The sequence below is a fragment of the Schistocerca piceifrons genome, chromosome 7 (assembly GCF_021461385.2).
Source record: "Schistocerca piceifrons isolate TAMUIC-IGC-003096 chromosome 7, iqSchPice1.1, whole genome shotgun sequence".
Classification (NCBI taxonomy): Eukaryota; Metazoa; Arthropoda; class Insecta; order Orthoptera; family Acrididae; genus Schistocerca; species Schistocerca piceifrons.
Window position 1 is genome coordinate 419,316,652 of NC_060144.1, and position 23,120 is coordinate 419,339,771.

At 41.8% G+C, this 23,120-nt stretch overlaps 1 protein-coding gene across 1 annotated transcript in view; it reads left to right on the forward strand.

The window, feature by feature from the left end:
- The window catches only part of LOC124805752 (myrosinase 1-like), a 75,997-nt gene extending 63,447 nt beyond the window's left edge, over window positions 1-12,550 (forward strand). The window contains exons 10-11 of the mRNA XM_047266320.1: window positions 6,044-6,150; window positions 12,424-12,550. Coding sequence (XP_047122276.1) covers window positions 6,044-6,150; window positions 12,424-12,550 — 234 coding nt within the window. The remainder of the gene's footprint in view (window positions 1-6,043; window positions 6,151-12,423) is intronic.
- The last annotated feature ends 10,570 nt before the right edge of the window (window positions 12,551-23,120 follow it).

Here is a 23,120-nt window from a genome sequence, read left to right on the forward strand (position 1 = left end):
ACACAATTCCGAAGACGGCAAGAGCTGACAAGGGCGAGAATTACCGCACAATCAGCTTAACAGCTCATGCATCGAAGCTGCTTACAAGAATAATATACAGGAGAATAGAAAAGAAAATTGAGAATGCGCTAGGTGACGATCAGTTTGGCTTTAGGAAAAGTAAAGGGACGAGAGAGGCAATTCTCACGTTACGGCTAATAATGGAAGCAAGGCTAAAGAAAAATCAAGACACTATCATAGGATTTGTCGACCTGGAAAAAGCGTTCGGCAATATAAAATGGTGCAAGTTGCTTGAAGTTTTGAAAAAAGTAGGGGTAAGCTATAGGGAGAGATGGGTCATATACAATATGTACAACAACCAAGAGGGAATAATAAGAGTGGACGATCAGGAACGAAGTGCTCGTATTAAGAAGGGTGCAAGACAAGGCTGTAGCCTTTCGCCCCTACTCTTCAATCTGTACATCGAGGAAGCAATGATGGAAATAAAAGAAAGGTTCAGGAGTGGAATTAAAATACAAGGTGAAAGGATATCAATGATACGATTCGCTGATGACATTGCTATCCTGAGTGAAAGTGAAGAAGAATTAAATGATCTGCTGAACGGAATGAACAGTCTAATGAGTACACAGTATGGTTTGAGAGTAAATTGGAGAAAGACGAAGGTAATGAGAAATAGTAGAAATGAGAACAGCGAGAAACTTAACATCAGGTTTGATGGTCACTAAGTCCATGAAGTTAAGGAATTCTGCTACCTAGGCAGTAAAATAACCAATGACGGACGGAGCAAGGAGGACATCAAAAGCAGACTCGCTATGGCAAAAAAGGCATTTCTGGCCAAGAGAAGTTTACTAATATCAAATACCGGCCTTAATTTGAGGAAGAAATTTCTGAGGATGTGCGTCTGGAGTACAGCATTGTATGGTAGTGAAACATGGACTGTGGGAAAACCGGAACAGAAGAGAATCGAAGCATTTGAGATGTGGTGCTATAGACGAATGTTGAAAATTAGGTGGACTGATAAGTTAAGGAATGAGGAGGTTCTACGCAGAATCGGAGAGGAAAGGAATATGTGGAAAACACTGATAAGGAGAAGGGACAGCATGATAGGACATCTGCTAAGACATGAGGGAATGACTTCCATGGTACTAGAGGGAGCTGTAGAGGGCAAAAACTGTAGAGGAAGACAGAGATTGGAATACGTCAAGCAAATAATTGAGGACGTAGGTTGCAAGTGCTACTCTGAGATGAAGAGGTTAGCACAGGAAAGGAATTCGTGGCGGGCCGCGTCAAACCAGTCAGTAGACTGATGACCAAAATATGAAAAAAATAATGAGATATCGGACTGGTTTGATGCTGCCCGCCACGTATTCCTCTCCCGTGCGAACGTCCTCATCTCCAAGGAGCAATGCCAACCTACGTCACAAATTATTTACTGGATGTACTCCAATCTCTGTCTTCCTCTACAGCTTTGACGCTCTAAAGCTATTTCTAGTACCATAGAAGCTGTTCTCTGATGTCTTAACGGATGTCCAGTCATCCTGTCCCTGTTTCCTGCCACTGAGCGGAGTTGTGCATTGGTAAGCACATTGGACTCTCATTCAGGAAGACGACGATTCAAACCTGCGTCAGGTAATCCAGATTTAGGTTTTCCGTGATCTGGTTAAATCCTCCCTTGCAAATGAGAGGATTATCTCTTCAAAAAGACCTGGTCGATTTCCTTTTCCATCCTTGACACAATCCAAGCTTGTGCTCCGTGTCTAGTGACCTCGATGTCACCGGGTATTAAATCCAAGTTTCGTTCCTTTCCCTTTCCCTTTTCAGTATTTTCCATGTATTCCTTTCCTCGCCGAGTCTCCGGAGACCCTCCTCATTTCTTACCTTATCAGTCCACCTAATTATCAATATTTTTGTGTAGTACCACATCTCAAATGCTTAGATTCTCTTCTGTTCCGATTTTTCCACAGATTATGTTTCACTGTCATACAATGCTGTTCTCGGCACGTACATTCTCAGAAATTTCTTCCTCAAAATAAGGCTGATGTTTGACGCTAGCAGATTCCTCTTGGCTGTTATTGCACTTTAGCCAGTGTTAGTTAGCTTTTCATGTCTTCCTTTCTCCGTCCATCATGAGTTATTTTGCTGCCTAGACAGCAGAATTCCTTAACTTCGTCTACTTCGTGATCCACAATTCTGCTGTTACGTTTCTCGCTGTTCCCATTCCTTCTATTTCTCCATTACTTTCCTCTTTCTTCAGTTTACTTTCAGTCCATATCCTACACTCATTAGAGCGTTCATACCACTGAACAGTTCCCGTTCTTGGAATTCCACATTTATTGTTCCCTCTAGGTTCTTGTACATGGTGTAAATTACCAACCTCATCTTCATCAAATAGATCTAAAACTTACTTTTCTAGTCTTCTGTACATTATTCTTGTCAGCAGCTTACATTCTTAAGCTGTTAAGCTGAATGTTCGATGATTCTCGCGATTTCCACCTCTTGCAACTTCGGAATTGTGTGGATGATTTCCGAAAGTGTACAGTCAGTTTGCTACCATTTCCACCCAATTGAATATTATCCATCCCTTCTGTCTAATTTGATTTCAAGTCTTCCAAAGCTCTTTTAAATTCTCATACCAGATCCGAAATCCTTTCATATCTACTACTGTTTTTTCTTCTATGTATTTTTCTTCTATATACCACATCAGACAGGTCCAACCCTACATAGCGCACTTCCGTGTATCATTTGCACCTATCCGCTCTCTCCTCTGCATTAATCAGTGAAACTTCCACTGCATTCTTAATATTCCAGATTTAGCTTTTAATTTCATCGAAGATTGTTTTGACTTTTCAGTATCCTGTGTCAGTCATTCCGATGATCATTCCTTTTTTAATTTCTGCATAGTTTTCATGCAGCCGCTTTGCCTTAGCTTCCCTTCACTTACTATGTATTTGCTATGCGACTTTTATTTCTGTGTTCCTGAATTTCCATTTACATTTTTGTAATTGCTTCCTCTGTCGAAGAACTGGACTATTTCTTCCGTTACTCCTGGTTTCTTCGCAGTTAACTTCGTTGTACCTACGTTTTTCTCTCAAACTTCAGTTATTGCCCTTTTTAGAGACGTCCATTCCTCTTGAACTGAACTGCCTTTTAAGTTGTTCATTATCATATTATCTGTAGCCTCAGAGAACTTCAAACGTATCTCTTCATTCCTTAGCACCTCGGTATCTCACTCATTCTTTGCGTGTTGATTCTTCCTTACAAGCTTCTTAAATTTCACCCTACTTTTTATCTGTACTGAATTGTAGTCTGAATCTATATCTGCTCCTGAGTGTGCCTTACAATCCTACATCTGATTTAGGAATTCCTGCCTCATCGTGATCTAATACAGCTGCAGTCTTCCGGTTTTTCTTGGCCTTTTTACATTTATACGTCCTTTTCCTGTCTTTCCTGAACAGAGTATTCGCTGCCTTCCATACCTCACAGAAATTGTCCCGCATAGCTTAGGCATGGCCTAGGGGTTCCCTTACAATATCCTACGTCCAGGAGTCCAATCGAGATAGAGATGCTGGAGAATGTACGGAAGGTAGGTGAGAGGTAACGACGGAAGAAAAGCTGAGAATTAGCGTCGTGAGTCGGGCCTCGATAGCTTAATCGGTAAGAGCAATAATCTTATATATTTGTAAGAGCATTAATTTTTCAGTTTAACTGAGAATGAGGTGGTCCAGTCACTAGACATACTTTCTGGGGGAGTTTGTTGAAATCCCAATGGAAACCGAAACTTAGCTTTTTCGATGACTCGCTGAGAGTGATTACTGGAATGGTTATTTTTGCAAAGAACATGCGTGAGATCCTTCCTCCTCTCAATTCTAGCTTGTGCTCTATTTCTAATGGCCTTGTTGCCGAATGAACGTTAAACCCTATTCTTCCTTAAAAATTACTGCTGTCAGCGTATTCGTTATTACTATCTGTATATTGACCAGTTATAAATCTAATCGCTGCTGATCAAGAGAATTTATTGTTAAGCAAATGGACAACTCAAAATATATTTGGTATTTGGAGAGAGACTTACTTTAAACGTTCTATAAACATCATAAAAACAGTTTCATGAACAAAATTAGAATTGTGTTGTTTCTACCCCTGCATCCTTTCATAAAGAGCTGTCTGCTTTCATTATAAGGAAGAAGCAGTCAATTTCAGTGTGTTTGATAGATTCGTATTTGTTTAATTTAGTTAGCTAGCGGAAGAACTTTACGTTTAATGCATGCGCCCTCTTTTAGTCCATTACTACAGTTTTAAACTGAGGACGGCTGCGAATCGTCTTGTACGCACTTCAGAAGTTACCGAAACGCTTGACTGCTTCACGATCCCGTGTTATTAGTTGCGCGTCAATCTGAGGTATGCACGTAACGCAAATAGGACTGAGACATGTAACCTCTGGATTACTGCGTCCTTGAATGTGTAGGTTTCAAATAGGATGACCAGCCTGATGCTGTTTAAAACATTCGCGTCCAAGAGACGATTATTAATGTTCCCAAGCTAACATTTGCTACTTGTGCTACTGGTAAGAGATATCGCTAGATCTGTAGTTTGTAAGCATCAGTGTACTCCTCAGCTGACAGTCCAGACTGAACATTGTACGAGTAGTGTTCAGTAGCGGTGTTCCCACACCTACGACAACGAATATTGCCTGTTGAATATGAATAACAAGTTGCTGAAATCGACACTATCTTCTGTACATCAAAATACTTCAGTCTCCCGTCAAATTACTGATATTCAGGAGTAAAATAACTTACTCATCTCTAGTGGACTGTCCAAACATTAAAAACTAATTTCATATCACAATAATTGCGTCGTACTAGACGGTGATCAAGGGAATTATTAACTATTGTGAAATCATTCTTTACATTGCAGTTCGAAGGGATGACGAGTAATGTATATTTTAAAATATCCAGCTCTATTTCACAGCAACAAGGTTGTTTTCGGAGCTACGGAAAAAGCCTGTAGCATCATTATGAAGAATGTTTGGTTATCATGATATATTAAGTGACAATTCTGATTATCCGTGATGTTCCCAGACCTTCCACCATCACTTAGCAAATGAATATTAAGGTTTATATATGATGATGGTATCTGTTCTTTCAGAAATGTCCGAAATGAATACCTTAAGCTGCATACATGCGTTGATATACGTCAACGGGGACATGTCCGAAAGAACAGATACCATCTTCATATATATAGTTATAGCTCACCGGCCATTTCACTATCTTCTGTGCAGATGCACACGCATTTCCCGAACTCTTACAGGAATCGGTACAGCAGCGAGTTATAAGTGTAATGGGCAGGGGCACTACGAATATAGAGCGGGACAATAAGTTGGGAATTACGATCTCACGGCAGGTGTGACAGAGATAAGTCCCTGCAGTCGCACTATCCTCTGTGTCCTCGGTGGCTCTGATAGATGTCAGCACGGTTGTTCAGCGTGTTCGGTCAGAGAGTTAGCTGCCCTCTGTAATAAAAACACTGACTTGAACTCGTGTCCTGGGACATCCGCACCGAACAACTGCAATGAACAACATTGAATTAAATGAGATCAAAGATTTTAAAAAATTAAAAAAAGGTGGATAGAGCGTCTGCCATATAAGCAAGAGATCCCGGTTTCGGGTCCCGGTCGGGGCATACATTTTCAACCGTCCCCGTTGACGTATATCAACGCCTGTATGCAGCTGAGGGTATTCATTTCATTGTATTGGTTTAATTGTAATTTGAATCTTAAAGTTTTGTTACCTTTGACAAAATAGAAGTCTGGAAACGTCTCATAATGCTCAATGTCGTGCTTATACTCGCTTACACCACTGGTTAATATTACAATAAAGAAATGCAAGAAGTGTAGAGAATATTTTAAGTTCTTATCAAAATTTGGTTAAATGGCATTTTGCCAGGAACCCGTACATTAATAAGAAAATATCAGTTACTTGTTTCGTTATTGTGCTTTGAGTCTGATGATCAGAGTAAATTATTGTTGAAGACAACATTATCTTTTCAGCAATACCTCGCAGAGCTGTTGAAAGCTATTAACGAAGACGGGGCAAACGTAATAGGATATACGGCTTGGAGCCTGCTGGATAACTTCGAATGGAATTCTGGTTACAGGTAAGCCGCTGTTATTTCATGTGGCATCGGATATAATTAAGAAACTTTTAGCTTTATTACTCGATAGGTACAGATCTGATACCCTGGCACAACTATCCCTATCCACTATATCCAAAACACCCCTCCCCACACCCATATAATTACCTTTCTGATTTTTTTTGCGTGTACATCGCAAATCTCACAATTTTGTAAATTTGTTTAATAAAAATAAAGCATTATTGAAAAGAGAACTATACTGATGCCAAATGCCAATCAGGCTCAACTTTTGCATTAATAAAGGTAGCAGATGACTTGAAGTTTGCCATGGCTGCACCAGAGGCGACTGCATGTATTTCGTAGACTTCTTCAAAGCCTTAGGTACTGTTGACCTCGGGGTATTATCTGCCAAACTTAGCATCTTAAATTTCTCGCCAAGTGCATTGCAATGGTTTAGCTTTTACCTGACGTCTCGCCAGTAATGCGTCACTTCCGGCACGAGGGTTGAATGTCAATGATGTACCGTCAGTTTTGTCCTGCTGCTAATACCATACGTACGCTGATGACCTCCACTTGTATGTAAACCAATAAACCTCAAGACAGCTGCTGAGAATCTCAACACAGACCTGCGTTGGCTATCAAAATGGGAGCAGGTTATAAGGTTAAAGCTCAGTCTACCCAAAACCCAAGCGTTACTGATAGGCTATGCTCATTAACGCAAATTATCGAGAATCCATATAATTTTTATCCCTATATGGGAAAAATATCGACTTCTCTCCTTCACGAAAGCTTCTAGGAGTATTTAATAGGTGATAATTTAAATTGGACTGAGCACGTAACTAAAATGTGCAAAAAGGTATCAGCATCTCTCCATCCCTCTTGACCCGAAAATGAAACACATACTTGCAATTATTGATTACAGCTTTGTTATCCTACAAGGCTTTTCTCAGGAAATCTCACGGTGCCTGAAACTGGTTATGAATGCCAGTGTCCTTTATATCTGTGGTGTTCGATTCGTTGACCATATTTCACCAACATATGCACAGTTATCCTGGAAGAGTGCAGACAAGCACAGAAATTTCCATCTCAACTGTCTTACTAGAGTACACTGTCGTCAATTTCTGTCCTCGATCTCAACGCTCTTGTCTGAAAAACATGGCAGGAACACCCGTTCCTATCAGAACAAAGTCGTCTCGGTCCCACTCCATCGTTCAGCCAATTTCTCTAAGCCTTTCTCAGTAACAGGAACCCGATTCTGGAGTGAGAACTGGATAATACCTTCCGCTTCAGAAAACAGTTAATGACATATCTACTAAACCAAGGATAATGAATAGCATTGCCCCTGTAGGCACTCGTTACCCTCGTACACGCTTCTTGCGTAATTATTATGTAAATTAAGGTACTCTATGCGTAATATCCTTGGTACGAAATAGGAGATGCTCTGATGGCCCTAGTCACATGACGTTACATGAAAAAAATATTGCACACAACAAATGAAATCTATGATTGTAGTAAATAAATCACAGAAATTGGATAAATTTTTTAAAAAATTTGAAAGTAAAACAAAACCTGTATCTTATTAGTTATCGCAGCTACTGAATATTGGTAGGGATACTGAATAAGGTCGCCATATTTACTAACGAATTTGGCACGGTTAGATTAGAGGGTGGCCAGATGCCCCTCTTGTCGCTAACCCGTTGCCCCCAGGACGACGGAATATGTGATCCCGAACTGTCTACGTGCAGCGTTAGTCACGCGAAAGTGAACAAAATATTTCTAAATGTTTGTGAATCGTGTAAATGAGGCGAAACTTCGGTAATAGTCCGATATTCACCTAGTGAGTTGTGGGAAACCGCCTGAAAACACATCTATGTAAAGCGGCACACCGCTCCTACTCGTTTGAACTTGCTGAACGGATTCGATCCGGGGCCGGTGAGGCTCCCCGTCGCGGAAAAAGTTCCTTAACACGTACGGACATCCGGGCTGGTGAAACTCTTTCTTATTAAGATTTGAAACGATGAATAGGTATTTTCGCCATAAATTCTTCACGCTCCTCATTCGGCTGAAATCGGCAACAATTGGTAGGCGCCTGTCAAATAGCATATTTCGCACCCGTTCGTTATCCTTTCGCATCCTACAGTACCGTAAGGGAGAGCTGTAGCAAGACCTTCATATACAGGACTGTTCGGCAGTAGTTGTTTCTTTTCGTAACTGCTGGACGAAATTATATTGTTTCAACAGCCTGTTATTACGGTCACGTATCTCTTCTCCTAGGAACACCTACGGATAGCGCAGTTAGCGTACATTATCTGATCAGATGTATCCGGACAGCCTTTAGAGGGCATTAATATCGTGTGTGTCCATCATTCGCCTTTATGTTGGCCATTTTCGTTGAGAGCCGAAACCAGAAAAAGTAGTGACGCTCTGTTATGGATCAACAGTTTTCCATTGGTTTCGGGTCGCCACTGTGGTCACGGTAGTCCATTTCAGGAATTTTGTTGTCCTAAAATCATTGCCTCAAAGACTCTGTTTTATAAAGTAGTACGCTGTCACACGTACGTAATCTTCTCCGAACTGTTCCTCTACTGTACTCAGTACACAACGCAGTAAAATATTTTCAAAGCGCATGAAGACGACCACCAGCTGACTACGAGAAACACACCAATAACGCAACACCATCTCCTCCGTACTTCACTGCTGGCGTTTCACACGATGTTAAATACGGTTCTCCAGGATTTCGCCAAAGCCAAACCCTTCCATCGGGATGCTGAGACGTATATTGTGATTCATCACTCCTGATCACTGGTTTCCAGTCATCCACTGCCCAGTGGCGTCGCTCTATGCGTCACCTCAAGTGTCGCTTAACGCAGACAGGAATGCGTATCTTGTGAAAAGCTGCCCAACCGCTGTACCCTATTCTTTTTAATTCCATTACCCATAGTCATTGTGCAAGCTGGAATGCTGATAACACTCTCTGGAGCACATGGATGGCAGCGTCCGCTGATTCCGTGCGAATTTTTACAAGCACACACCGCAGTGGTCGAATTTCTCTGCTTGTCAGCACTTGAGATCTATTGTACGTTGTTTTAACAGTTGTTCCTTCGCGTTTCCACTTCACCGTCACATCACCAACATTCGACTTTGATAGCTTTAGTAGGGCTGAGATGTTCCGGTGAATTGGTTGCTCAGGTGACATCCAGTGACTAATCTAGATTCGAAGCCACTGGAGCCTCCTGGTTGACCGATTCTCCTGTTACTATTCTGAAGAGCTAAAAAAACTATTACACCTGCCTAATATCGTGCAGGGCCCCGCGAGCACGCAGAAGTGCTGCAACACGACGTGGAATGGACTCGTCTAATGTCTGAAGTAGTGCTGGAGGGAAATGACCTGGAATGGACTCGTCTAATGTCTGAAGTAGTGCTGGAGGGAAATGACCTGGAATGGACTCGTCTAATGTCTGAAGCAGTGCTGGAGGGAAATGACACCATGAATCCTGCAAGGGTGTCCATGAATCCATAAGAGTACGAGGAGGTGCAGATCACGTTGCAAGGCATCCTGTATATGCTCAATAATGTTCATGTCTGGGGAGTTTGGTGGCCAGAAAAAGTGTTTAAACTCAGAAGAGTGTTCCTGGAGCCACTCTGTAACAATTCTAAACGTTTGGAGTGTCGCATTGTCCTGCTGGACTTGCCGAAATCCGTCGGAATGTACAATGAACATGAATGGATGCAAGTGATCAGATGATTAGAGAGGATGCTCACCTCTCAGAGTCGTATCTGGGCGTATCAGGGGTCCCATATCACTCCAACTGCACATAACAGCACACCGTAATAGAGCCTCCACCAGCCTGAACGGTCCCCAGCTGACATGCAGGGCCTTTGGATTCATGAGATTGCTTCCATACCCGTACACGTCCACCGTTTCAAACGCGTCTCGTCCAACCACCCGACAGGTTTCCAGTCATCAACAGTCCGATGTCGGTGTTCACGGGCCGAGGCGAGGCGTAAAGCTTTGTGTCGTGCAGCCATCACTATTACACGAGTATGCCTTCGGCTCCGAAAGCCCGTATCGATGATGTTTCGCTGAATGGTTCGCACCCTGACACTTGTTGATAGCCCAGCACTGAAATATGCAGTAATTTGCGGAAGGGTTGCACTTCTGTCACATTGAACGATTCTCTTCACGCGTCGTTGGTCCCGACCTTGTAGGATCGTTTTCCGGCAGCATCTGACTCGGAGAATTGAAGTTTTACCGTATTCCTGATATTCATGGTACACTCGTGAATTGGGCGTTCGGGAATATCCCCGTTTGATCGTTACCTCGGAGATGCTGTGCCCCATCGTTCGAGCGCTGACTACAACAACACGTCCAAACTCACTTAAGTCTTGATAAACTGCTTATAGCAGCAGTAACCGATTTAACAATTACGACAGACATTTGTCTTATATAGGCGTTGCCGACCGCAGCGCCGTATTCTGCCTGTTTACGTATCTTTGTATTTGAATATTATACCAGTTTCTTTGGCGCTTCAGTGTGCCTGCCTACCGTCAACACAATACTTACCACCTCTCGTGATATCTAGAGATCAATTCCGGATATTCTTGATCAGAGAAGAATCGATCTCTTCCGGTTATCTCTTAAATCGTCTCTGTTTCATGTGTATGTGTGTGTGTGTGTGTGTGTGTGTGTGTGTGTGTGAGAGAGAGAGAGAGAGAGAGAGAGAGAGAGAGAGAGAGGGAGAGAGAGAGAGAGAGTGAGAGTTGGTGTGTGTGTACAGGGCGTTCGGAAATTCTCATTGTGAGTACACAAAATTTTGAATTGGAACCCATGTCCGAAGTGTACCATTTCCTTGCTACAGCCGTTTGAAAACATGATTTCTAGGTAGGTATGCAACAGTTTAGTCATGGTAGGGGGGGGGGGGTTACGTGAAATCGGCAGATTTCATTTGATGTCCATCCTACCTCTCTGACCTGCTTCGAGCTTGATTCATTTGTCTGCGAACGCTAGAGCAACATTGCTGAGTACACGGTTGCGGAACACACCGACATGGTCCTTTCGAAAGGCGAAATTCACGGTAATGGAGAAGCTGCTCGTCACCTTTATCAACATCGTTGTCCACAACGTCCGACTCCATCACATACCATTTTCAGAACAGTTACGCAACGGCTTCGATAAGGGTTACCTACACCGTCAGTAGGCGTGACTGTGGTGCTCTAAGGAGAGACCGAATTCTTAGAGGCTGTATTGCATGCCGTTGAAGAGAGTACACGAACAATTCCTTTGGGTTTTAATGAATGGAGCCGTAAAAACAAATGATGGACTAGGTCAACCCTAATCAGTTACTTGTAAAAGTCGTCACGTTATCAACATGTTTTACACTGGTTGTAGAATGGAAACGGCACTTTTACGGACAGCTGTTCCAATTCAAAAGTTCGTCTACTTACTCCCCACTAAAAGTCCTATAAGACTGTAACGGGAATTTGGTTGGTTCAAATAGCTGTGAGCACTATGGGACTCAACGTCTGAGGTCATCAGTGCCCTAGAACTTAGAACTACTTAAACCTAACTAACCTAAGGACATCACACACATCCATGCTCGAGGCAGGATTCGAACCTGCGACCGTAGCGGTCGCGCAGGTAACGGGAATTTCCGAACATCCTCTATGTATATATGTTTCCGTGTTTTTCGCGCCCTTCTGTACTTGCACACTTCGCTGAGGTCTATCTCGCCACACCTTTGGTAAGTTTCTGGATAGGCACGCGAATTTAACGCTGGTACCATTTCTCCCCGCTTATATATCTGCGCATGTGCATCTATTGGAAACATCTGTTTACAAATCTCTATGTAGCTTTCAAAATATAAATACGATCTAACCTGCATCTTTGTTTAGGTGTGTAACTGAACCAAGATCTCAGTTAGTATGCATTAATTGATTTTAAGAAATGGAAAAAAATGATCAATAACTCTTACAGCGAGTGAACATGATGAACTTGATCGACGTTATGGATTTCTTAAAGTCGGAGTAATAATAATGTAATACATATTATTTTACACTGTGTTTCAATTTATGACGTCTGCCATAAGTTACACTCTTACGATAATTCTGCAGAGAAACACAGACCGATTTTTTTATCGCCAGTGATTTAAGACATCTGCCATAAGTTACACTCTTATAATAATTCTGCGCAAAAATGCAGACTGATATTTCATCGCTGGTGTTTGTACGTGATGAACCAACTCTTGTAATATTTAGCCGGACGGATTTTATTTGCTACTATTTGTTCTCTTCTTACAGCCAGAAGTTCGGAATTTATCAAGTGGATTTCGACAGCACTGAACGGACGAGGACACCCAAAGCATCAACAAGCTTCCTTGCTAATATTTACAGGAACATGAGTGTACCAGAAGAATATTTCCAGTAAATATTAAAACTGTAAATACATCTCTGGTAAATATTTGAAACATCTACGTCCAATTTTTCATTTTGAACAACACACGAGTCTCAGGAGAACCTGGTTATATATATGATATTAATTAACAGTACTGAAGCACTTTGGTAACCGGTATTACATAACTGTTTTCGTCAATAAAAAAAATTCTTCACCACTGACAAGACCTGGTGTTTTTTCTTCCTGTTCATAAAATACGTTAGAGTAAATTAAGTAAAATGTTTCCCATTTTTTGAAGATGAGTGGATAATAGAAAGTATAAATCCTATACTTTTCAGTTCAATAAGCAAAATTATTACATCTATACTCTGCAAGCTACGTTACAACGGGGCACTACTACCCGTTCCTCTTCTGCTGTCGTAGCTACGAAAGATGCTTGTTAGTGGAGAGACTGGCGAAAGCCTACACATCATCTGTAATTAATCTAATCCGCTAGTCGTGGTCATTTCACGACATTTCTTTGACACTCCGACGGAACATATATTCTCAGAACTTTAAATATGTACATGTTGCACAACGCCATGCTTTTAGCGTGTCCCAATTGTGGCGTTTCTCTTATTTGATAGCGGAACAGTTGCTATCTGTACCAGACACTCGTTCCTGAATCAGCGATTTCCAAACAGAGTTATCGAATCTCCCCCGTATATCACAAACAATTCCCCCAGTTTCCTGTTTAGGAAATTTTCCCCAAAATATCATAATCTTACCTACTATTTGTAATTAGTGCTGGGAACTAGAAGAGGTGAAATTATGTATTCAGGGCAGTAAAATTATGGTACAAATCAAAAAAATATAGCACTGCTAAATAAACAAAAATTCTTAATTTGTAAATAAAAGCACTAGCTTGACTAGAAAAATAAAAAAAAACCTGCTTTAAGAGCACCACATCTGCTTTATTCAAGCTTTTTTCATTGTTATATTGATTTCTCATTAGCGAATCACCTATATCAGACATTGCAGCTCGACTTATCTATCCACTACGCCACGGTGAACACAAAATTAGTTCCTAGGTTTTCTACCTAGACTTCCTGAAAGTCCTTAACCGCCCATCCATCATTAAATTACATTTTATTATTGCAAACGATACCAATACACGTTTTCGAGAGACCCTCCGTATTTAAAAAAAAACACATTCTTAATACATCTGCTACAATATAAAATCCATCAAATGCAAGCTTCAACTAAAACGACGAATTCTGCATGGGGTCTCCTCAGAACTAGGTACAACCACGAAAGACGATAGACATTCCAAACAGTCGGAGGTGAGCATGTACAATTCATAGTGATGTCACGGAGAGATATCTTGACAGTGAGCCTGATGTCTCGAACAAAAGGAAAGGTATATCAATCGATACGAGGAGAGAGTGACACCTAGTTCATATCTAGAAAACTAGCTATGTGTGTTTGAACTAAAATATCAGAGAAGCGTTAGTAGTAGGGCTATGTAGACCAAAAACTTCCCCAATTTCCCCAGCACCGAAATTTTCGGCCCCAAAAACTTTCCCAAGGTATCTGCTTACTGATAAGTTTCCTCAAAAAGATGTTTTTTATCAAAAATGCGAAAAAATGGTCTGGCTGAGCAATACAAACAAATCGGATACATAGATTCTGAAGAAAACGTTTTTATAGGCGTTGAGCCCCTGCTAAAGAGGGTTTTAATGAACCTTCCAATTAGCGACTGATTGGCTGTTTACTATTTCTACAAAAGATTTCATTCTACGATTGCTCCTCCAGCCACGTACAGGTTTTAAAACAATGAATTATGGTCAAAACTGTACTTCCGCGTCTTTAAATATACGTCTGATTGCATTTTTAACAAAGTTCTTCTCTGCATCAAGTTTTAGAGTCAAAAAATTTCTAGCGGATCCACAGAATAAGTAACTACTATCCACTTCACCCAATATTCTGTAAGATTCCTAGCTTATTTTTTCGTGTTCATTGAAGGTGAGGTGAATTCTCTTTTTATTCGACACTGGATATTTTTCAATCAGAGGTCTTAAGTAGTCGATATGTTACGCCGCACAGGCTCTGAGTACAAGCAATGTGATTTTTGGTTGTCAGTAGCACTGTCTTTGCCGGCAGCATTCAGTGGGATGTAAGTGAAGGAGTCGGTTTTGGTTCCACAGCTGAGTGACTTCAAATTAACTAACCAAACACAGGCATTCAAATTCAGAGAATGCTGCTGTTTGGAAATATGATTTGGTGAAAATTGATTTTGAGTGATGTGAAGATATTCAGGTAATGTTCTCGCTGTATTGCTCGCTCACGAGTAATTTATCGTGACTGTTTAAAAAACAAATTTGAAGGAATTTCTCCTTATCAGTTAGCTTCACTTTCGAGACGAGATCAAGTGTCACGTATGTGTCGCGAATCAGTACCGTGAAGTACTGTGATATTATAGCTACGGGCATAATGTTGCACAAGGTATAGCAGTAAAGGAGTAACCTAACGTCAGCAGGGACGGTAGGCAGCGGTAGGAACCGCATCTTCGTGATAAGTGTAGAGTGCACCACGTAACTAGCAGTACAGTAGCTTCTGGAAGGAGCCGAGGTCAGGAGGACAGTGCGAGATCGCGTGGGAGGGGCGTCTTGCGAGCCTATACAAGCGGCGACACCGGTGCTGCTGAAGGTTCGAATTCCGATTCCCATCTCAGTCGGCCCCAGACAATCTATCTGAATGCTAGTCTCTTTTCAGTTATTTAGTAAGTCGCGTCTCTTCCGCCGTTAAATGTAATACAGTTACGTGGTTTCAGATGGGTCTGGCGACTCTTATCGGATGGCCTTCACGTAATCACACCACGTGCATTCTTTAGGTTAACCTCACAACATAGACATACGCGAGTTTAAGAATAGGGAACTAGTTTAGTTTTCGACATACAAAAGTAACACATAAAACTTAGCGGTTGTTAACGTTATTAAAAATCTTGCACGGCATGTAATAAACTGAAAGTTCACATTGCCACTAATGCTGTCCCTCTACATTAAGTAAAACGTTGAAATACTCGTAAAACAGAACTTAAACATATTATAATCTCGAATTACTAAATGTTACAATCACTGAACCTCATAGTTCCTCATCGTCTCTTGAAATAAATTAGTGAAAATGAACATTCGGCTCATTTAAATGATCTGACCTGGCGCAGTACGTCAATCCGATTCTTATACAATTCAATGAGTCTTAGAGAGTTAAAATCTTTCCAAGAGATCAAATGAAAAACATTGTAAGTTTCAAATCCCACATTCATGAGAGATTAAAAACAATGTATTTCTTACTACTGCAACTATTTGAGCTTCAGTGCTTTGTATTAGAGCCTGGAGCTTTGGTTCTTTCCTAACACAGCTACGACAATTTACAATGCCGATCGTTTCAACAACTGCCTTACTGTGTTTTACCTGCCCCATTTTACACATACGACCTTCTTGTGTGTCCCTGAGAAAAAAATTCCGATACCACAGAGTCATGCTGCTCCGCATATTACTGCAAAAAATAATGAGACAAATTAGAAAATAAATAATTTACTGGGAGCGTTCAGAGTGTGATACCAGAGAAACAGCTGGCTCTAACACCAAATCAGAAAGTTTGTGTGCTAAATCAAGTACAGAAATTCAGATCCAACATTTGAATTAGGAGAACTGATCCGAAAAAAAGTCATACATTATTTGATGGTAGCCTTTGTAAGCATCTACACATCTACATTTACGTGATTACTCTGCTGATCACAATAAAGTGCCTGGCAGAGGGTCAATGAAGCATCTTCTAGCTGTGACTCTATTGTTCCACTCTCGAAAAAACGAGCACTTAAATTTTTCTATGCGAGCTCTGATTTCTCTTATTTTATATTGATGATCGTATCTCCCTATGTAGGTGGGTGCCAAAAGAATGTTTTCGCAATCGGAGGACAAATCTTCTGACTGAAATTTCATGAGAAGAAAAACGCCTTGTTTAAATGATTGCCACTCCAGTTCACGTATCATATATGTGGCACTATCTCCCTAATTTCGCGATAATACAAAACGAGCTGCACTTCTTTGTACTTTTTCGATGTGATTCGGCAGTCCCACTTGATGCAGATCCCACACCGCACAGCAATACTCCAGAATAGGGCGGACAAGGGTGGTGTAAACAGTCTCTTTAGTAGGCCTGTTGCATCTTCTAAGTGTTCTGCCAGTGAATCGCAGTCTTTGGTTTGCTCTACCCACAACAATATCGATGTGACCGTCCCCATGTAGGTTATTTGTAATTGTTATCCTTAAGTATTTAGCTGAATTTACAGCCTTCAGATTTGTGTAACTTCGAAATTTTGCGATTTTCTTTTAGTACTCGTATGAATAATTTCACACTTTTCTTTATTCAGGGTCAATTTCCACTTTCCGCACCATACAGATATCTTATTTAAATCATTTTGCAATTCGTTTTGGTCATCTGATGATCTTACAAGCTGGTAAATGACAGCATCATCTGTAAACAATCTAAGATGGCTGCCCAGATTGTCTCCTTATATCGTTAATATAGATCAGGAACAATAGAGGGCCTATGACACTTCCTTGGGGAACGCCTGATATTACTTCTGTTTTATTCGATGACTTTCCAGCTGTTACTACGAACAGTGACCTTTCTGACAGAAAATCACGATGTGGCTTCTGAAATATTCCCGGCGTATTTCTTCTTCTAATAATTTCCCTTCGACGGAATCCGGCTGCATACCCGAAAATTATTAGAAGGAGAACATCACGAACCCAATCGCACAATTGAGACGATATTCCATAGCATGCAGTTCGGTTAGAAGACGCTTATGAGAACGGTATCGAAAGCCTTCCAGAAATCTAAAAATATGGAATCAATTCGACATCCCACGTCGATAGCACTCATTACTTTATGAGTATAAAGAGCTAGTTGTGTTTCACAATAACACTGTTGTCTGAAACCGTGCTGACAGTGTGTCAATAAATCGTTTTCTTCGAGGTTCTTCATAATGTTCGAAAACAGTATATGTTCCAAAACCCTACTGCAAATCGACGTTAGTGATATGGGCCTGTAATTCAGCGGATTGCTCCTACTTCCCTTTTTGGGTATTGGCGTGACTTGACCAATTTTCAAGTCTTTAGGTAGGGATCTCTCTGTGAGTGGTAGTATATCATAGCTAAATATGGAGCTACTGTATCAGCATGCTCTGGGTGGAACCTGACTGCTATAAAATCTGGACCGGAGGCCTTGGCTCTATTAAATGATTTAAGCAGCTTTGTTACACTGAGGATATCTACTTCTGTATTTCTCATCTTGACAGTAGTTCCTGATCCGAATTCAGGATATTTACTTCGTCCTCTTTGGTGAAGGAGTTTCGGAAAACCCTGTTTAATAACGCTGCTTTAGTAGCACTGTCATCAGTAACTTCACCGTTTTTGTTGCGCAGTGAAGGTATTGATTGCGTCTTGCCACTGGTGTGCTTTATGTATCATTCGAATCTCTTTGGGTTTTCTGCCAGATTTAGAGACAGAATTTCGTTGTGGAAAACATCTCGCATTGAAGTCTGCGCTATATTTCGAACTTCTGCAAAACTTTGCCAGTCTTGAGGACTTTGCGCTCTTTTAAATTTGGCATTCTTTTTTCGCTGTTTCTGCAATATCCATCTGACCCGTTTTGTGTACCATGGGGGATCAGTATCATCAATTATTAATTTATGTGGTATATATCACTCACTTGTCATTGATACTCTCCCTTCGAAATCATTCCACAACAGATATCGAGTATCGTGACGAATACAGGGATTAGCGACCACAAGGCAGTTGTTACTAGGCTGAATACCGTAACATCTACAACCATCAAAAAGAAACGGAAAGTATATCTATTTAAAAAAAACTGATAAAAATGCTCTTAACGTCTTTTCAAGAGACTGTATTCACTCCTTCAGATCTGATCATGTAAGCGTAAAAACATATAAATATAGTTTTGACAATGTCAATATGGCCTTATCACTACAAGACATTGTGTAGAAAACATCTGAGGATGGTCACTACGGAGTGAAACCGTTCATCATCTAAGGAATTGATATTGTGATCAAAGATTGGAATAAAAAAATATTTTACAGTATTGGATCACTGTTCGTATACGCGACTGTGTCTCAGCTGGTGAAACAACGGTACACATTTATAAAATCAAAAGGAACAGTTTAACACTAAGTCGTCTAACACCCAAGGCTCAGTATCAAGTACAGGAACGTAACAACTCTTTAACCTGCTCCTTTGGTTGACCATGATTCATACCAAAACCTTTTACTAACAGACATAATACAGGTAGACAGATTCAATGGCACGACCGACGAGCCGGTACTCAGGATTATGTAGAAACCATAACCAGCAAACCGTCGGCCTAGAACAAAAATATGAGAAACAATAATTTCAGAAGTACAATATGTGGTGTCCATATTTCCGATCCCACAGCGTAGGTTGGCACTACGAGAGCGGAAGATCTTCGCCGACCACAGCGCCCTCTAGCCGACGCTGGACAGTTCTAGGAGCGCCGCTCCACTTTCGCGGAGTTCTTCAAGAGCAATGGCCGCGACACTTCCCTTAAGCTTCGTTTCGAATAAAGACTTTGCAATACCCACGACTGGTCTAAGGCTTCTCACCTACGTGCTCTTCACCTAAAGTTATGTAATCAGATTTCCTATGTTTACACACTAGTAAACCCCCTTTACTTACTTGCAGTACCGACGTGTTTTAGCTCACCTGCTCCTACTCGCTTCCTTCATTCGTCCAGCCTTTATGTTTTCAGAAGCAGATCCACGCGCCATCTTCCAGGTGGGATACAAAACAATATACAAATCCCTATGCGCACGGTGAAAAGGATTACGTGTGAACTGACACTGACATACATCAGACCACACAGTTTCGAAATAACATCGTCGCAAGACAACAAGACAGTTTTAAGCGCTCACTATTCTCTCCAGTTAACAGGAAATTTATGTATCACAATAATTACAAAACACAAATCCGAACGCTCATCGGACAGGATTACAACACCTACGACGTGCCGACGCGTTAATCTGGTTCACACTGTATGAAAGTTCACCAGGTTTGTGGTAATTTACCAGGTACTGCCAACGGGCAAACGCAGTCAGCCTAGCTCACAGCCAAATGAACACAGCTCAAGTGCCTCGGTGACAGGAATAACAAAATCTACTTAACGATCAGACGCCCAGCACGGTCACCATAAAGTCCAGCCTGTAACGAGATCAGAAAATTTACGCACAGCCTCTGTCTGTGCAGTTTCAAACGGCAGTCCAACGTGACTGCCACGGCACGGCAACCTCTTGTTCCGGCATCTGCCGCCTCCCTACGAACCCGCTCGGCCGATAGATAGCAGCAGCGCAGGGGCCGTCCGCAACGCACTACAACAGGCCTCCACACTGTCTCCAGACACAGACACAACTGAACTCTGCTCATGCTACGCGAGCCTAGACACCCGCGTTTTCGGCGGCAGCTCACGGCCTTCACAGCTTGGCAAATCTCCAGGCCAAAAATCAGGAAACGGCACTCCACCAACCGATCGCCGGCGCCTTGCCAGAAAACTTGCGTGAACATCACACATTAAAGATCTAACTAAAATTCTGAAGTGCCACGAAGACAGAATGAACAAACAGTCTGCATGAAAGACACAATAGTCTTCGTAGAGACCGGAAGACAATGGAATAGTGTGAAATCGTCCAGTAACAACTTAACTATAGAAGTACACTCTCTCCGTACCTACTCAGTTTTTACTTGATCACGCCGAAAGAATGTTTAATTGTAGGAGAGGGAGAAACACGAGATAAGCGTTTAACGTCCCGTCGATAACGAGGTCATTATAGACGGAGCACAGCTCGAATTAGGAAAGGATGGAAAAGGAAAGGAGCTGTGCCTTTCAAAGGAACCATTCGACCATATCCTTCGATTCTGGGAAATGACGAAAATCTAAATCAAGATGGCCAGACGCGGGTTTGAACCATCATTCACCCGAATGGGAGTCCAGTATACTAACCACTACGCTACCCTGCTCGGTGTTTAATTATAACACGTATGCTACATCAGAGGGTGAATAGTGAAAACGCCTCTATGCCCGTCGCCCTTCTGCCTAAACCTCCGTGATCTCACCAAATTCTGAAAGTCATTGAGCGGAAGACTGCGGGTGCTATGATCTGCGCCGCGCGGGGTAGCCGCGCGGTCTAGGCGTCTTGTCACAGTCCGCGTGGATCCCCCCGTCGGAGGTTCGAATCCTCCCTCGGGGATGGGTGTTGTCCTTAGCGTAAGTTAGTTTAACTTAGATGAAATAGTGCGTAAGCTTAAGGACCGACGACCTCAGCAGTTTGGTCCCATAAGGCCTTACCACAAACTTCCATGAAGTACAGCTGAAAGTCCTCACTCGTTGACTGCTGAAGAAGAAGTCCCTTAGTTGTCACCTCCAGTGGAAGAAGTCACCTCTCGTTGGCTGCCATGGGAGAAGTGTTTCTCTACTCGTTCTCGAGATTAAGTCTCGCTTCTGAGTTTGCACGAGATTCTGTGCGCCAATGAGATGGCTTTTGCAGTATTCTGGCCAGTGTCACAGCGGTAAATAAACCAACAAATTCCGAGTTTTTCAGTATTAATCTGTATTAGAAGGCAGCTCTTAACAACTCTGACATCCCCTTTCTACTGTCGAGTTTTCTCGCCAGCCAATAGGCTAGACTCCACATCACGATCTTCTGATAATTAGCATTCAGCTCCACCCCTCTGCTGAGTGACTTTGCAAACAAATGAGAAGTTTCGGTGTAAATTTTCAGTTAGCGGCCTGGCTTCAACGGTGAAGAAGTAGAAGGTGACTGTCACCCCACTAGCAATGAGGTGTTTGACTGTGATCCGTCTATCCCTTCGAATGAGAGAATGAGAGTGTCCGTAAGTTCCAGCATTGCAGGGCCACAGCTGTGTGCCACCTGGCGGCACTCGGGTGTCAGACACGTTTGCGCGCCATGTTACGATGATGAAGACCCCCCGCCCAAAGACTGACAGTTGTTTCGTTCACTGCCAGGGCTCCGTAACTATTTTGCCAGCGCCTACGAATATCTGCGACGCTCTGGTTTTCCGCCAAAAGAAACTGAATGACCGTTCTCTGCTTGGAACGCGCCTCCTTCACAGACCTATTCTGAAACCCGTGTAAATGCCGCTACCTATCAGAAGTTCATGAAGCTATAGGGGCTGAAGCGGGAATATTCCACGATGTCCACAACCAATTCCCAAATTTTTCTACCGAAACTAGCGGAGAAAAAGAAAATTAAGGCTTCCAAAATAGAAGTTTTATTGCCTAGGCTCCGTATCAACATCACACATCTGACAGTAGTTGATGTGCTCTATCTGACGTTTTTGTCACCTCTCTGCCTTGATGATAAATCTACGACTTTTATTTTAAAATTCTTAGAGGTTGCATGGGACTGTCGTTTCCGTGAGTTTACGTCCATATTTTCAAAGGCCAGGTAGCAATGTGGCAGACGTTGGAACTTTATAATTCACATGTGCGATGATCTTAAGATGGCAATAACCTTGCTTCAACTAGTAACCAAGCTGCGTATCTACTGCGATCTGGTCTCTAAAATTTCTGTTTTGGAAGCCTACATTGCTGTAGAGACTTTTCTACTTCTGAAAATGTCAGGCAATTAGAGAAATATGTGGTGCATTAGTGACTCGTATTAATTGACATCCTTATTTTCGAAATCACTGAGCTCCCTTGCTGTAAACGTGACCGCTTATCAAATGACATCGAAGGCAGTGAAAAAATGAACTTAAATAGGAACCTGAAAATGAAACATGAGACGTGCTGGTCGAGCAGCAGATTGTCACTTATCATAAAGAGCACGACTACAACAAAGGACGTAGTCCAAACCCTGGATACACTCACTCGCTTTCTCATATGACGCTGCTTGCTGTGATCCACTGAAAGACTCCTGCACATATTTGAAAGGCTCCTGTTACGGGGAAGGTTCGTTTCATGGAAATATCTTTGTTAATGGAACAAGTAGAAAGGTTCTTGGTCATGTGGAGGGTTAATAAAATGTTTCTCCATCTAACGCTTCTAGCTTATTTATTATGCTCTCTTTCTCTGGTAATTACTTCTCTGATTTTCATCCTCATTATAAATATGGGATTCTTTTTTAATTGTTTGGAATAATAGCAAACCAATGAATTAAACATTAATTTATTTTGATGTTTGCAACATTTTACATCTCGACAATAATGTCAACCTCATTGGTGCCTTACGATTATAAGCCAATGGATAATTTACTCAGTTAATGGATGAGGATTGGATGTATTCACATTCATGCTAATACTTGCGAGCAGGAGTCAAACATTTATTGCACATCGGATTTTATTTCATGCATCACGACTAGTATGGTGCAACAAGTTACAAGTACTGCAGCACAGTCGAACGCTATCGGGACTTGATTATGAAGTTCCGAGCTAAGGTGCATTCCGCGATTCCAAATTAGCAGAGGTCTGGCCGAAAACTCCGCACACTAACGAGGCGCTACACATCGCTT